General features: G+C 47.1%; 1 protein-coding gene across 16 annotated transcripts in view; it reads left to right on the top strand.

Annotated features, from left to right (window-relative positions):
* Positions 1-14,291, top strand: part of LOC106610942 (transmembrane protein KIAA1109 homolog) — an 88,328-nt gene that overhangs the window by 22,540 nt on the left and 51,497 nt on the right. For 15 of the 16 annotated variants that reach the window (XM_014210648.2, XM_014210646.2, XM_014210635.2 and 12 more), the window contains exons 16-29: positions 1,493-1,686; positions 1,827-1,933; positions 2,674-2,891; positions 3,032-3,250; positions 3,405-3,542; positions 4,633-4,809; positions 4,888-5,016; positions 5,174-5,293; positions 10,205-10,524; positions 10,724-10,974; positions 11,179-11,413; positions 11,560-12,042; positions 12,185-12,458; positions 12,654-12,791. In XM_014210648.2, coding sequence (XP_014066123.2) covers positions 1,493-1,686; positions 1,827-1,933; positions 2,674-2,891; positions 3,032-3,250; positions 3,405-3,542; positions 4,633-4,809; positions 4,888-5,016; positions 5,174-5,293; positions 10,205-10,524; positions 10,724-10,974; positions 11,179-11,413; positions 11,560-12,042; positions 12,185-12,458; positions 12,654-12,791 — 3,003 coding nt within the window. The remainder of the gene's footprint in view (positions 1-1,492; positions 1,687-1,826; positions 1,934-2,673; positions 2,892-3,031; positions 3,251-3,404; positions 3,543-4,632; positions 4,810-4,887; positions 5,017-5,173; positions 5,294-10,204; positions 10,525-10,723; positions 10,975-11,178; positions 11,414-11,559; positions 12,043-12,184; positions 12,459-12,653; positions 12,792-14,291) is intronic. The other variant, XM_014210638.2, reaches the window with a different exon arrangement.

Below are 14,291 nucleotides of genomic sequence, written 5' to 3'. Positions count from 1 at the left end.
CTGTTGTCCGGACCTCTGGCAGTCTCTATGGGGGTACCACAGGGTTCAATTCTCGGGCCGACTCTCTTTTCTGTATATATCAACAATGTCGCTCTTGCTGCGGGTGATTCCTTGATCCACCTCTACGCAGACAACACCATTCTATATACATCTGGCCCTTCTTTGGACACTGTGTTAACAAACCTCCAAACGAGATTCAACGCCATACAACACTCCTTCCGTGGCCTCCAACTACTTTTAAACGCTAGTAAAATGAAATGCATGCTCTTCAACCGATCGCTGCCCGCACCCGCCCGCCCAACTAGTATCACTACTCTGGACAGTTCTGACTTAGATTATGTGGACCACTATAAATAAATACCTAGCTGTCTGGCTAGACTGTAAACTCTCCTTTCAGACTCATATTAAGCATCTCCAATCCAAAATTAAATCTAGAATTGGCTTCCTATTTCGCAACAAAGCCTCCTTCACTCATGCTGCCAAACTTACCCTCGTAAAACTGACTGTCCTACCAATCCTCGACTTCGGCAATGTCATTTACAAAATAGCCTCCAACACTCTACTCATCAAATTTGATGCAGTCTATCACAGTGCCATTCGTTTTGTCACCAAAGCCCCATATACCACCCACCACTGCGACCTGTATGCTCTCGTTGGCTGGCCCTCGCTACATATTTGCCAGGCCCACTGGTTCCAGGTCATCTATAAGTCTTTGCTAGGTAAAGCCCCACCTTATCTCAGCTCACTGGTCACCATAACACCCACTCGTAGCATGCGCTCCAGCAGGTATATCTCACTGGTCATCCCCAATGCCAATTCCTCCTTTGGCTGCCTTTCCTTCCAGTTCTCTGCTGCCAATGACTGGAACGAATTGCAAAAATCGCTCAAGTTGGAGACTTATCTCCCTCACTAACTTTAAGCTTCAGCTAACTGAGCAGCTTACCGATCGCTGCAGCTGTACACAGCCCATCTGTAAATAGCCCATCCAACTACCTACCTCATCCCCATATTGTTTTTATTTACTTTTTTTGCTCTTTTGCACACTAGTATATCTACTTGCACATCATCATCTGCACATATATTATTCGTGTTCATTTGATAAATTGTAATTACTTTGCTACTATGGCCTATGTATTGCCTTACCTCCTTACGCCATTTCCACACACTGTATATAGATTTATCTATTTTGTTATTGACTGTACTTTTGATTATCCCACGTGTAACTCTGTTGTCGTTTTTTTTGTTGCACTGCTTTGCTTTATCTTGGCCGTGTCGCAGTTGTAAATGAGAACTAATAAATGTTTTATTCATTAAAATCTCAAAATGGGCAAACCAGTACTCTTACTGTTTTTTTTTTTTGCGTTTTTAAGGGAGTCCGTGAGCACACTCAGTCGGTTCGCCTAGCCGCCAGCCTAACTGAAGCAAGCTGACGCATTTACTGTACTTAACCCATGTGGGCACTCATAAGTCTGCGTCTCTGTGTAAACCCCAGGCTGAAGACACAGACCTGAGGCTGTCCCTGCCAGACTGCCACCCCAGCAGGTACCCGCTGCTCACCCTGGCCAAGGACTACCAGAACAGCAAGTTGCCCCCTGACATGTGCATGCCTGTGGAGAGCCAGGGTCAGAGCCATAGCGGCCCGTCCAAACTCAACAAGTCCCGCTGGAGGAACATCACCCATGCAGAGTGAGTTAGACCCACGAGCTCTTTTATTTTACAGTATTCCACCAGTATTTACCCATCATTTACTAACAAATTGTGTGGTTGTGCCTTGTGGTGCTTGTTTAATTGAGAAATAAGTAAATCATTTGTTTCTTGTTCTCCAGGGCTGGCTGGGTGGACTGTTGGACTGTCCCAAACTTCCTGCTCATCATTGATTACACCTGGCACCCTATCTATCCTCAGAAAGCAGACGAACAGCTCAAGCAGTCCTGTAAACAGATGCCTCCTATGTTTTAAGTTCCTGTCTGTGTTAATACGTGTATACTGTTCATATGTCTGTTTATATCTGTGGTCACCAAACCTTTCTGAACCAAGATTATTTTCTGAGTCTACCGCTGAGCCGAGATCTACTGCTCAGAATGTTTTAAAAACATAACTTAAAACACGTATGCCTATGCAACATGAACCTATTAAAACCAGTTCTGTAGCAATGAGGTTTGTGCAGTAGGCTATAGGCCCAGTTCATTATCACTGCATATTGGCTATGCTTGAATTGCCCTGCCAATGTTAATCTTCTTAGGCCATTTTAAAATGATATTTCAAAACTTGAAGTATATGATCACACTGGTAATATATCATCATTTGTTGTATTACTTGTGAGGCACAGCTGAGTGAGCATGAATTTAAACAATTTGCTTTCTTTATTTTACTGGATTGATGGTGCCTGCATCTGATGGTCAGTCTCAGTGGAGGGAGAGCATCAAGAGGGTCTGCCTCTCATGATCTGATCGTCCCTCAGCTCTCCCCCTTCACTAAGACTGACCAAAAGGGGACACCGTCTTCCAGCTGATGGCAAGGCTTTATCGTCAGGTTTTTTTAAAGAAATGTTTTGTGATCGACTAGGAATGCCTTGGAGATAGACCAGTCAATCGCGATCCACTGTTTGGTGACCACTGGTTTATATGGTCTTAATCTGTGCTTATGTATGCGAGTGTTTCTCCTTCCCTGCAGTGTCGGAGATGGAGGATGCCATGCTGTCGTCCTTGCGCCCCCCTGAGCACTCGTCTGTACCCCAACCTCCTCCGCCTCGCCGCTCTGCCCCTAACAGCAGAGTGATCACAGACCCCTCAGAGCTGACCCCTGACAGGCTCCACGTGGAGATGGAGATGTCCCCCGACTCCCAGATCATCCTCTACGGGCCTCTGCTCAAGGCCCTCGTCTCCATCAAGGTACAGTCAGGGACACAACACACAGACTCCAGTGACTCATCCTAAAACCTTCCCAGGGATGGTAAATGGGGAAATTTGAGTAAATCTGAGGGATGAGTCATAAGATTGATCCATCCACCCTTCCCTCCTCCTTTCTGCAGGAGAACTACTTTGGCGAGGACGACATGTACACAGACTTTGAGGAGGCGGTGTCCAGCCCTGTGCTGTCCTACCTGTCCACCTCCTCCATCCTGGGCTGGTCTCCACTGGGCCTGGACAATGACGGGAGGGTTGTTGCCACCCTTCACCCCCTGGCCCTGCGTCCCTGGGACATCACCGTCCTCATCAACCTCTACAAGGTGCATGGACGCCTGCCCATGGTAAGTCCACCCCCACCCACCCATCCAATAACCAGCCATTTTTATCAACAAATAACACATTATGGGTCTACCAGCACCACTTTGTGTCAGTTCTAGGGCTGGAGATACCCCTAAACCCACCCATTCTTCTAACTCTTTCCACGTGTCTGGACAGCACTGCGGCAGCGACAGTCCTGAGGGCCCCTCTGGGTTCTTAGAGAGGCTCTGTTTTGAAATGAAGAAGGGCTATAAGGAGACCATGCTCCAGCTTGTGCTCTCCCCGGCTCATATCTTCATCAGTGACAACTACCAGGTGAGTCGACCACAATCGATGGGACCATATTTAGGGATGCATTCATACAGGAACCCTCCACCTTCTCTCCAAAGGGTGCACTTGTTCATTTTCACAAGGATTTAAAAGCATTGGATTGGTGTAGATATGACGCAGTACATGGTTTATGATTGTATGCTTAAGCAGTAGCCCTGGGTTTGTTATTACAGGAGCCTCAGAGCTAAGAGCTTAGAGCTTTACCTGAAATGCCCTGGTAATCTCTTCCCTCATGCAATGACCTTCAGAACTGACTTCTGCTGAGGATAATAGACAGCTGAGTTTTGTTGTTGCTCAGTGTTTTGAGAGCACAGTGAATGTCGATCAACTGGCAAAAAATTTGAATGGCACAGAAGCACGTTGCACAATACTACCATCTGACAGTCAAACTGCAGAAAATAGCCATTCTAAGAGGTATTTTTGTGGTGTCTGCATGTGATGGGTGTATGATAAATGTACAGGTAACTGCCAAAATAAAGGAAACACCAACATAGTGTCTTAATAGGGCGTTGGGCAACAGAACAGCTTCAACGCTCCTTGGCATAGATTCTACAGGTGTCTGGAACTCTATTGGAGGGATGTGACACCATTCTTCCATGAGAATTGCCATCGTTGTTTTGTTAATGGTGGTGGAAAACACTGTCTCAGGCGCCACTCCAGAATCTCCCATAAGTGTTCAATTGGGTTGAGATCTGGTGACTGAGACACACAAATACATACATACACACACCCCATTTAAACCCCCTATGCTCCTTTGAGAGCCCTCTTTCAAAGTCACTGAGATCTCTTCGAGCCATGGTAAGCAAAATAATTGGCAACTGAGCATGAAGGGATGTTAATTGCTTTATTAACTTAGGAACCACACCAGTGTGGAAGCACCTGCTTTCAATATACTTTGTATCCCTCATTTACTCAAGTGTTTCCTTTATTTTGTTACCTGTACATGTGCATGCATAATGTAGAACCACAAAATGTTTGTTTCTGTGATGCGTATATATGCATATTTGAAGCTAATTCCATATGTCTTCACACTGCAAAAAAGTTATTATTAATATTATTACCTGTGTCCACACAGCGGCCCACATCTGATGGTGTTCTGAGGGACGGCCACCTGAGTCTGTCTGGCCTGCAGATGCGTGCCCACGCCATGTTCTCAGCTCAGGGGCTGCCTCTAGGCACAGACACCCTGGAGTACGCCTGGCTCATAGACATGCAGGCTGGGGCACTCACGGGGAGAGTCACCGTGCCACAGGTCTGTGTGTACTACTGCTGTGTGTGTGTGTACGCTTTTTCTATTTTGTGTATATCTACTGAATGTGTTGTTCCTCAGCTGGCCAGTGTGATGGAGTGGGGTGAGACGTACATGTTCCACGTCTTCTCCCGGGAGTTCCAGCTGGAGCAGCCCAAGCCCTCTGTCATCTGCCAGCACGGGGTGGACCGCCGTGTGTGTGACTCCAAGGTAATACGTTCCCACTTTTTCTGCGCATGGAAATCACACACTTGAAAATCTGTAGTTTGTCAAATCTACTGGTTTTGTATATTTGTTTAAAAATGTGAGTCTGACCTCCGAAGGCAATAATTAACCATTGTAACTATTCTGTTCTCTACTTTCGTAGATGTCCTGCCTGCCTGGACACTGTCGGACGTCTGAGGAGCTCAAGTACACCATGACCCGTCTGGCTGTGGATGGGGCTGACCTCTTCATAGTGGAGCACAGCTGTGCAGCCAACATCAAGGTAACACAAGTCTTCCACACTAGAACAAAAATGTGTAATGTAGCTACTCTTCCTGGGGTCCAGCAAAATGAAGGCAGTTTATACCATTTTAAAGCATTACAATACATTCACAGATTTCACAACACACTGTGTGCCCTCAGGCCCCTACTCCACCACTACCACATCTACAGTACTAAATCCATGTGTGTGTGTGTGTGTGTGTGTGTGTATGCATGTGTCTGTGCCAATGTTTGTGTTGCTTCACAGTCCCCGCTGTCCCATAAGGTGTTTTTATTTTTATTTTATTTTTTTAATCAAATTTTACTGCTTGCGTCAGTTACTTGATGTGGAATAGAGTTCCATGTAGTCATGGCTCTATGTAGTACTGTTTGCCTCCCATAGTCTGTTCTGGACTTGGACTGTGAAGAGACCTCTTATGGCATGTCTTGTGGAGTATGCATGGGTGTCCGAGCTGTGTGCCAGTAGTTTAGACAGACAGCTCGGTGCATTCAACATGTCAATACCTCTCATAAATAAAAGTAGTGATGAAGTCAATCTCTCCTCCACTTTCAGCCAGGAGAGATTGACATGCATATTATTAATATTAGCTCTCTGTGTATATCCAAGGGCCAGCCGTGCTTGCCTGTTCTGAGCCAATTGCAATTTTCATAAGTCCTTTTTTGTGGCACCTGACCACACGACTAAACAGTAGTCAAGGTGCGACAAAACTAGGGCCTGTTGTTAAGAAGGCAGAGCATCGCTTTATTATAGACAGACTTCTCCCCATCTTAGCTACTACTGCATCAATATAGTTTACAATCTAGGGTTACTCCAAGCAGGTTAGTCATCTCAATTTGCTCAATTTCCACATTTATTTATTACAAGATTTAGTTCAGGTTTAGGGTTTAGTGAGTGTTTTGTTCCAAATATAATGCTTTTAGTTTTATAAATATTTAGGGCTAACTTATTCCTTGCCACCCACTCTGAGACTAACTGCAGCACTTTGTTGAGTGTTTGGATAAAATGGCGCTGGAAGAAATGGCAGCAGTTTTACAGGCGCCCAACCAATATTGCTATTATGTGGGGGGTTTTTCGCGTTATTTGTAACTTATTTTATACATAATGTTCATGCAACCGTATCTTACGGCAAAAAAGAGCTTCTGGATATCAGGACAGCGATCACTCACCTCGGATTAGACGCAGATTTTTTCTACAACCAAGCAGGACGCACAAGATATTCTCCAAACACCCCACAGGGCCGACATCCCCGTTATTTGCAAGAGGAAGCAACGCAGGTACAGAGGACAAAGAGCCGGATGCCTGGTCAGGACCCGGAGAAGGCGAGTGGGAAAGCTGCCGTTACCGTCAATACTACTCGCCAACGTGCAATCATTGGACAATATATTAGACGAGGTATGATCACGAATATCCTACCAACGGGACATCAAAAACTGTAATATCTTATGTTTCACGGAATCGTGGCTGAATGACAACATGGATATTCAGCTAGCGGGATATACGTTGCACCGGCAAGATGGAACAGCACACTCCGGGAAGACGATGGGGGGCGGTCTGTGCACATTTGTAAACAACAGCTGGTGCACGAAATCTAAGGAAGTCTCTAGATTTTGCTCGCCTGAAGTAGAGTATATTGTGATAAATTGCAGGCCACACTACTTGCCTACAGAGTTTTCAGCTATACTTTTTGTGGCTGTTTATTTACCACCACAGACAGATGCTGGCACTAAGACCGCACTGTCAGCTGTATAAGGAAATAAGCAAACAGGAGTCCACTCACCCAGAGGCAGCGCTCCTAGTGGCCAGAGACTTTAATGCAGGGAAACTTAAATCAGTAATACCAAATTTCTATCAACATGTTAAATGTGCAACCAGAGGGAAAATAAATTCTAGATCACCTGTACTCCACACAGAGACGCGTACAAAGCTATCCCTCGCCCTCCGTTTGGTAAATATGACCATAATGCTATCCTCCTGATTCCTGCTTACAAGGAAAAATTAAAGCAGGAAGCACCAGTGACTCGGTCTATAAAAAAGTGGTCAGATGAAGCAGATGCTAAACGACAGGACTGTTTTGCTATCACAGACTGGAACATGTTCCGGGATTCTTCCGATGGCATCGAGGACGTAGTCCCCACAGTGACTGTACGTACATACCCCAACCAGAAACCATGGATTACAGGCAACATTCGCACTGAGCTAAAGGGTAGGGCTGCCACTTTCAAGGTGCGGGACTCTAACCCGGAAGCTTACAAGAAATCCTGCTATGCCCTGCGACGAACCATCAAACAGGCAAAGCGTCAATACAGGACTAAGATTGAATCATACTACACCGGCTCCGACGCTCGTCTTATGTGGCAAGGCTTGCAAACTATTACAGACTACAAAGGGAAGCACAGCCGCGAGCTGCCTAGTGACACGAGCCTACCAGACGAGTTAAATCACTTCTATGCTCGCTTCGAGGCAAGCAACACTGAGGCATGCATGAGAGCATCAGCTGTTCCGGACGACTGTGTGATCTCGCTCTCCGAAGTCGACGTGAGTAAGACCTTTAAACCGGTCAACATACACAAGGCTGCGGGGCCAGACGGATTACCAGGACGTGTGCTCTGGGCATGTGCTGACCAACTGGCAGGTGTCTTCACTGACATTTTCAACATGTCCCTGATGGAGTCTGTAATACCAACTTGTTTCAAGCAGACCACCATAGTCCCTGTGCCCAAGAACCCAAAGAACCCACCTGCCTAAATGACTACATACCCATAGCACTCACGTCCGTAGCCATGAAGTGCTTTGAAAGGTTGGTAATGGCTCACATCAACACCATTATCCTAGACCCACTCCAATTTGCATACCGCCCAAACAGATCCACAGAATCTCTATTGCACTCCACACTGTCCTTTCCCACCTGGACAAAAGGAACACTTATGTGAGAATGCTATTCATTTACTACAGCTCAGCGTTCAACACCATAGTACCCTCAAAGCTCATCACTAAGCTAAGGATCCTGGGACTAAACACCTCCCTCTGCAACTGGATCCTGGACTTCCTGACAGGCCGCCCCCAGGTGGTGAGGGTAGGTAGCAACACATCTGCCACGCTGATGCTCAACACTGGAGCTCCTCAGGGCTGCGTGCTCAGTCCCCTTCTATACTCCCTGTTCACCCACGACTGCATGGCCAGGCACGACTCCAACACCATCATTAAGTTTGCAGACGACACAACAGTGGTAGGCCTGATCACTGACAACGACGAGACAGCCTATAGGGAGGAGGTCAGAGACCTGGCTGGGTGGTGCCAGAATAACAACCTATCCCTCAACGTAACCAAGACTAAGGAGATGATTGTGGACTACAGGAAAAGGAGGACCGAGCACGCCCCCATTCTCATCGATGGGGCTGTAGTGGAGCAGGTTGAGAGCTTCAAGTTCCTTGGTGTCCACATCAACAACAAACTAGAATGGTCCAAACACACCAAGACAGTCGTGAAGAGGGCACGACAAAGCCTATTCCCCCTCGGGAAACTAAAAAGATTTGGCATGGGTCCTGAGATCCTCAAAAGGTTCTACAGCTGCAACATCGAGAGCATCCTGACTGGTTGCGTCACTGCCTGGTACGGCAATTGCTCGGCCTCTGACCACAAGGCACTACAGAGGGTAGTGCGTACAGCCCAGTTAAGCTGCCTGCCATCCAGGACCTCTACACCAGGCGGCGTCAGAGGAAGGCCCTAAAAATTGTCAAAGACCCCAGCCACCCCAGTCATAGACTGTTCTCTCTACTACTGCATGGCAAGCGGTACCGGAGTGCCAAGTCTAGGACAAAAAGGCTTCTCAACAGTTTTTACCCCCCCAACCCCCCTTTTTACGCAGCTGCTACTCTCTATTTATCATATATGCATAGTCACTTTAACTATACATTCATGTACATACTACCGCAATTGGGCTGACCAACCAGTGCTCCCGCACATTGGCTAACCGGGCTATCTGCATTGTGTCCCGCCACCCGCCAACCCCTCTTTTACGCTACTGCTACTCTCTGTTCATCATATATGCATAGTCACTTTATCCATAGCTACATGTACATACTACCTCAATCAGCCCGACTAACCGGTGTCTGTATGTAGCCTCGCTACTGTATATAGCCTGTCTTTTTTACTGTTTTATTTCTTTACTTACCTTTTGTTCACCTAATACCTTTTTTGCACTATTGGTTAGAGCCTGTAAGTAAGCATTTCACTGTAAGGTGTTGTATTCGGCGCACGTGACAAATAAACTTTGATTTGAGTGTTGCAGTCGTTTCAGTCGCTGTATGTGGCTGACGTGTATAGTGTTGAGTCATCCGCATACATAGAAACTCTGGCTTTACTGAAAGTCAGTGGCATGTCGTTAATAAAAATTGAAAAAAGCAAGGGGTCTAAACAGCTACCCTGGGAAATTCCTGATTCTAACTGGATTATAATTGATAGGGTTCTATTAAAGGACACCCTCTGTGTTCTGTTAGACAAGTAACTCTTTATCCACATTATAGCAGGGGGTGTAAAGCCATAACATGTACATTTTAACAGCAGCAGACTATGAACTGTAATGTCAAATGCTGCACTGAAGTCTAACAAGGCAGAACCCACAATCATTTTATCATCAATTTCTCTCAGCAATCATCAGTCATTTGTGTAAGTGCTGTGCTTGTTGAGTGTCCTTCGCTATAAGCATGCTGAAATTCTGTTGTCAATTTGTTTACTGTAAAATAGCATTGTATCTGGTCAAACACCATTTTTGCAGAACTTTACTAAGGGTTGGTCGGCTATTTGAGCCAGTAAGGGGGCTTTACTATTCTTGGGTAGCGGAATGACTTTAGCTTCCCTCCAGGCCTGAGGACAGGAGTTGAGAAACACTGCTCCAATTCTGTCTTTACCTAGACGGGTGCCATCCGACTGGCCAACTGCAACCTGCACAACCAGGCAGTGGGAGAAGGGATCAGTGCTGTGGTGCAGGATGTCCATATCCACCAGTACATCGAACAGCAGCAGCCCCAGTCAGACGGGGTCCGACCAGGACCCTCTCCAGGTCAGGGCTTAGGGCTGGGCCAGCCCGCTGTACTGCGGAGATCCTTCTGGTTGGAGGCTGGCTCAGTCAACTTCGCCCTGATCACAGCTGACGTGGCACTGGCTGCGGACCACCCGGCCAAGTACGAGGTGCAGAGGCAATTCCTGGAGCTCCATGATGCTCACACCAAGAGGTGGGAATGGAGGAAGGAAGGAATGAATACACTTTATTGATCCCAAAGAAATTTGGGAGAAATGGATCCCTAGAGAAAATTGGTCTTGCCACCACCAGTAGCAATCACAGACATAGACTAGACAGACACACATGCATACATCAGAGAACAGAGACATGAGTGCTCTCTCTCTCTCTCTCCCGCTTTCTTTTCTTCCCAGGCTATGGTTTCTGTGGCCAGATGAGACTGGTCACAACAAGCGCAGCAGGAACAAGTGTGGTTGCCTGGGGGGCTGTCGTTTCTACGGGGGCACCAACACGGGCCTGGACTTCTTCCATCTGGAGGAGATGACCCCCTCCTGCAGCTTGGCCTTCTCCTCCTCTAGTGTTGAGTCAGACATGTGCTACGGCCAATCACTGCTGCAGCCTGGAGAGTGGATCGTTACCAAGGAGACGCCCAAGCTGTCTAACGGTACGAGTGTTTCAATGTATTTATCCAAATAAATAAAACATTTTCACTGGGATTGTAGACTGACACAGAGGTCATATCTGGGTTCACTGTGAAAGTTGTGTTAAATGATAGGGTTGCTGGTCTGTTCCATTTTAGCTTTGATCTGTGTATCTGGAACACACCCAACCTACAGTACTGTGACATACTGTGTATTCCCTCTTGTAGGTAAGGGTGTGGGGGTGAAGGGAGACACCTGTACCCCCAGTCCGGCCCCAGAGCTCGGAATACGGGGCCAACACCTGAACCTGCAGGTGCCTCCGCGCTCCCACAGTTCGGCCTCCTCTTCCGAGGAAAATAGTTCCTCCAGCGCTGCATTGCCCCTACTGGCCGGGGAGAGGGACAGCCCGTCTCCTAGCACTGAGGAACGCATGTTCCCCATGAACGGCAAGAGCACTGCAGAGTGAGTAGCAGATGAGTGCAGCACGAGTGCAACATGCATACAGTGTTTACACACATTCACAATTCGCCAACAGCCCATATACTAGTGAAGTAGCAGACCAAAGTGCATTATCTTGGTATTCTCAACCCCTCCTTCTCTCCTCACAGTACTCTTACAGAACTCCCTGAGGGCACCCCAGTGTCCCCCAACAGTGCCCAGGAGCACTCCTCTCTCCGCTCACCCCTCAAGCGCCAGTCCTCCGTGCAATCTGGCCGGCTGGGCAGCACCAAGAGCCTGTCGGCGGCAGTCTTCACCGACAAGCCCCCACCGCCCCTTTCTGGCGTCCAGTTCAGCAGTGAGGTCTCCCGTAGCGACGAGAACGTCCTGGACTCTCCTCGCCAGCGCCGGAGCTACAGCTCCTTCCCGTTCACGCCGTCCGCAGACTCCAGCACCTTCCACCAGTATCGCTCAGCAGACTCCAGCATGTCGGTGGCAGACAGCGAGGCTTACTTTTCAGCAACAGAGGACTTTGAGCCCATCAGCAGTGCAGACGAAGGTCCAGGCACCTACCCTGGCAGGAAGAAGAAGAGGAGGCAGCAGCAGATGCAGTATCAGCCCCAGCAGCAGCCCTACCACATGGACCACTACAGGTTGGACCTGTACCTGCTAAATGACTGCCCCTCCAGTCCGACACTTCCCCCTCTTACCTAACCTTTTTCTTTCTTAGTAAAATAAAGGGAAACAATGCATGATTACTGTAGTTAAACCAATCTGTTGTGAATCTGATTCCAGCCGAAATTCCATCTACCACAGTGTGGAGGGACCTCTCACCTATGTGTTGAACGGGGATCTCATCACAGAGCCCAGGCCCCTGCCCATGCCCCCCCTGCTGCCCCCGCTGCCAGCCCACCCAATCCCCGGCCATCAGTCGCAGGCCTCCTTTGTGTCAGCCATGGGGTTGGAGGAGGAGGGCTCAGTGGAGGTGGAGAAGAGTCCAGAGCCAGGCCTGGTGACTCGACAGCCCCATGTCATGGCCTGCTACCAGAGCTACCTGGCCCACTACCAGGTAAGGCGGGTACACAATAGTGTATTATCCCTGAACTAATTATTATTATATGATTTGATCAGAAAATTAAGACGTATCGTACGGCAACGTGACAACCCTGTATGATTGTCTGTCAGGTAGAATAGGGAATCATGTCTGCTCTATTCATTATATCTTCAACCTTCTGACCCGTTTGTCCTTCTGAATACACCTCAGGTGTCCAACTGGTCTCAGAAGCAGCCCACCAATAAGAGGACCTCCAAGTCCTCACTGCACCGCCCCCTGGACCTGGACACGCCCACCAGTGAGGAGAGCTCCACCTCCTTCGACCAGCTCTCTGTTCCCAGCTTTAAAGTAAGAAACACACACTATATAGATCAGGGGTATTCAATTACTATTTGAGAAGGTTCGGTCAGGCAAATTTCCTAGGTTGCAAGGGTCCGGATGGATATTGTCATTTTTCGGCATAGTAACAAACCCCCACCTTGCAAAGCATTTTACCACAAACTGCTCACACCCGACTTGTGGGAGACGGAACATTTTGCAGTTTTAAAGCACATTTCCTGCAATCCTACACACCCTACACAGTGACTCAACAGAATCTTTATGGGCCCCCTTGGGGTCGAGGCCCCTGGGCACATAATCTGGCCATGATAACAACAAGATTTAGATAGGGTAAGATAGGCTAACCAGCTACCTAGCTAACATGCTCTAGTTGATCAACTGGACATTTCTGACAAGGTCTGTCAGTGAATGACATGAGGAAAACGGCCCATGCTCTACCACATTTAGAAATTCCTCCTTGTGCCTTCTACTTTTACAGCTATCAAGAGCAGTAAGTTAAAAGCCTGACTGATTTTCCTTTAAAAAAAAATAATCATACATACATACATACATACATGCATACATACTTCCGTTCAAAAAGTTTGGGGTCACTTAGAAATGTCCTTGTTTGTGAAAGAAAAGCAATTTTTTTTGTCCATTTAAAATAACATCAAATTGATCAGAAATACAGTGTAAATGTTGTAAATGACTATCGTAGCTGGAAACGGCTGATTTTTAATGGAATATCTACATGGGTCGTACAGAGGCCCATTATCAGCAACCATCACTCCTGTGTTCCAATGGCACGTTGTGTTAGCTAATCCAAGTTGATCATTTTAAAAGGCTAATTGATCATTAGAAAACCATTTTGCAATTGTTAGCACAGCTGAAAACTGTTGTCCTGATTAAAGGAGCAATAAAACTGTCCTTTAGACTAGTTGTGTATCTAGAGCATCAGCATTTGTGGGTTTGATTACAGGCTCAAAATGGCCAGAAACAAAACTTTATTCTGAAACTCATCAGTCTATTCATGTTCTGAGAAATGAAGGCTATTCCATGCGAGAAATTGCCAAGAAACTGAAGATCTTGTACAACGCTGTGTACTACTCCCTTCACAGAACAAACTGGCTCTAACCAGAATAGAAAGAGTGGAGGCCCCGGTGCACCACTGAGCAAGAGGACAAGTACATTAGAGTGTCTAGTTTGAGAAACAGATGCCTCAGAAGTCCTCAACTTGCAGCTTCATTAAATAGTACCCGCAAAACACCAGTGAAGAGGAGACTCCGGGATGCTGGCCTTCTTAGGCAGAGTTGCAAAGAAAAAGCCATATCTCAGACTGGCCAATAAAAAGAAGAGATTAAGACACAGGACAGAGGAACTCTGCCTCGAAGGCCAGCATCCCGGAGCCGCCTCTTCACTGTTGACATTGAGACTGGTGTTTTGTGGGTACTATTTAATGAAGCTGCCAGTTGAGGACTTGTGAGGCGTCTTCTAAGTGACCCCAAACTTTTGAAATGTTATTGACATACA

The sequence above is a fragment of the Salmo salar genome, chromosome ssa09 (genome assembly GCF_905237065.1).
Source record: "Salmo salar chromosome ssa09, Ssal_v3.1, whole genome shotgun sequence".
NCBI classification, from domain to species: Eukaryota; Metazoa; Chordata; class Actinopteri; order Salmoniformes; family Salmonidae; genus Salmo; species Salmo salar.
Note: the sequence above shows the minus strand (reverse complement) of the source record. Positions and strands in the feature narration are given on the sequence as shown.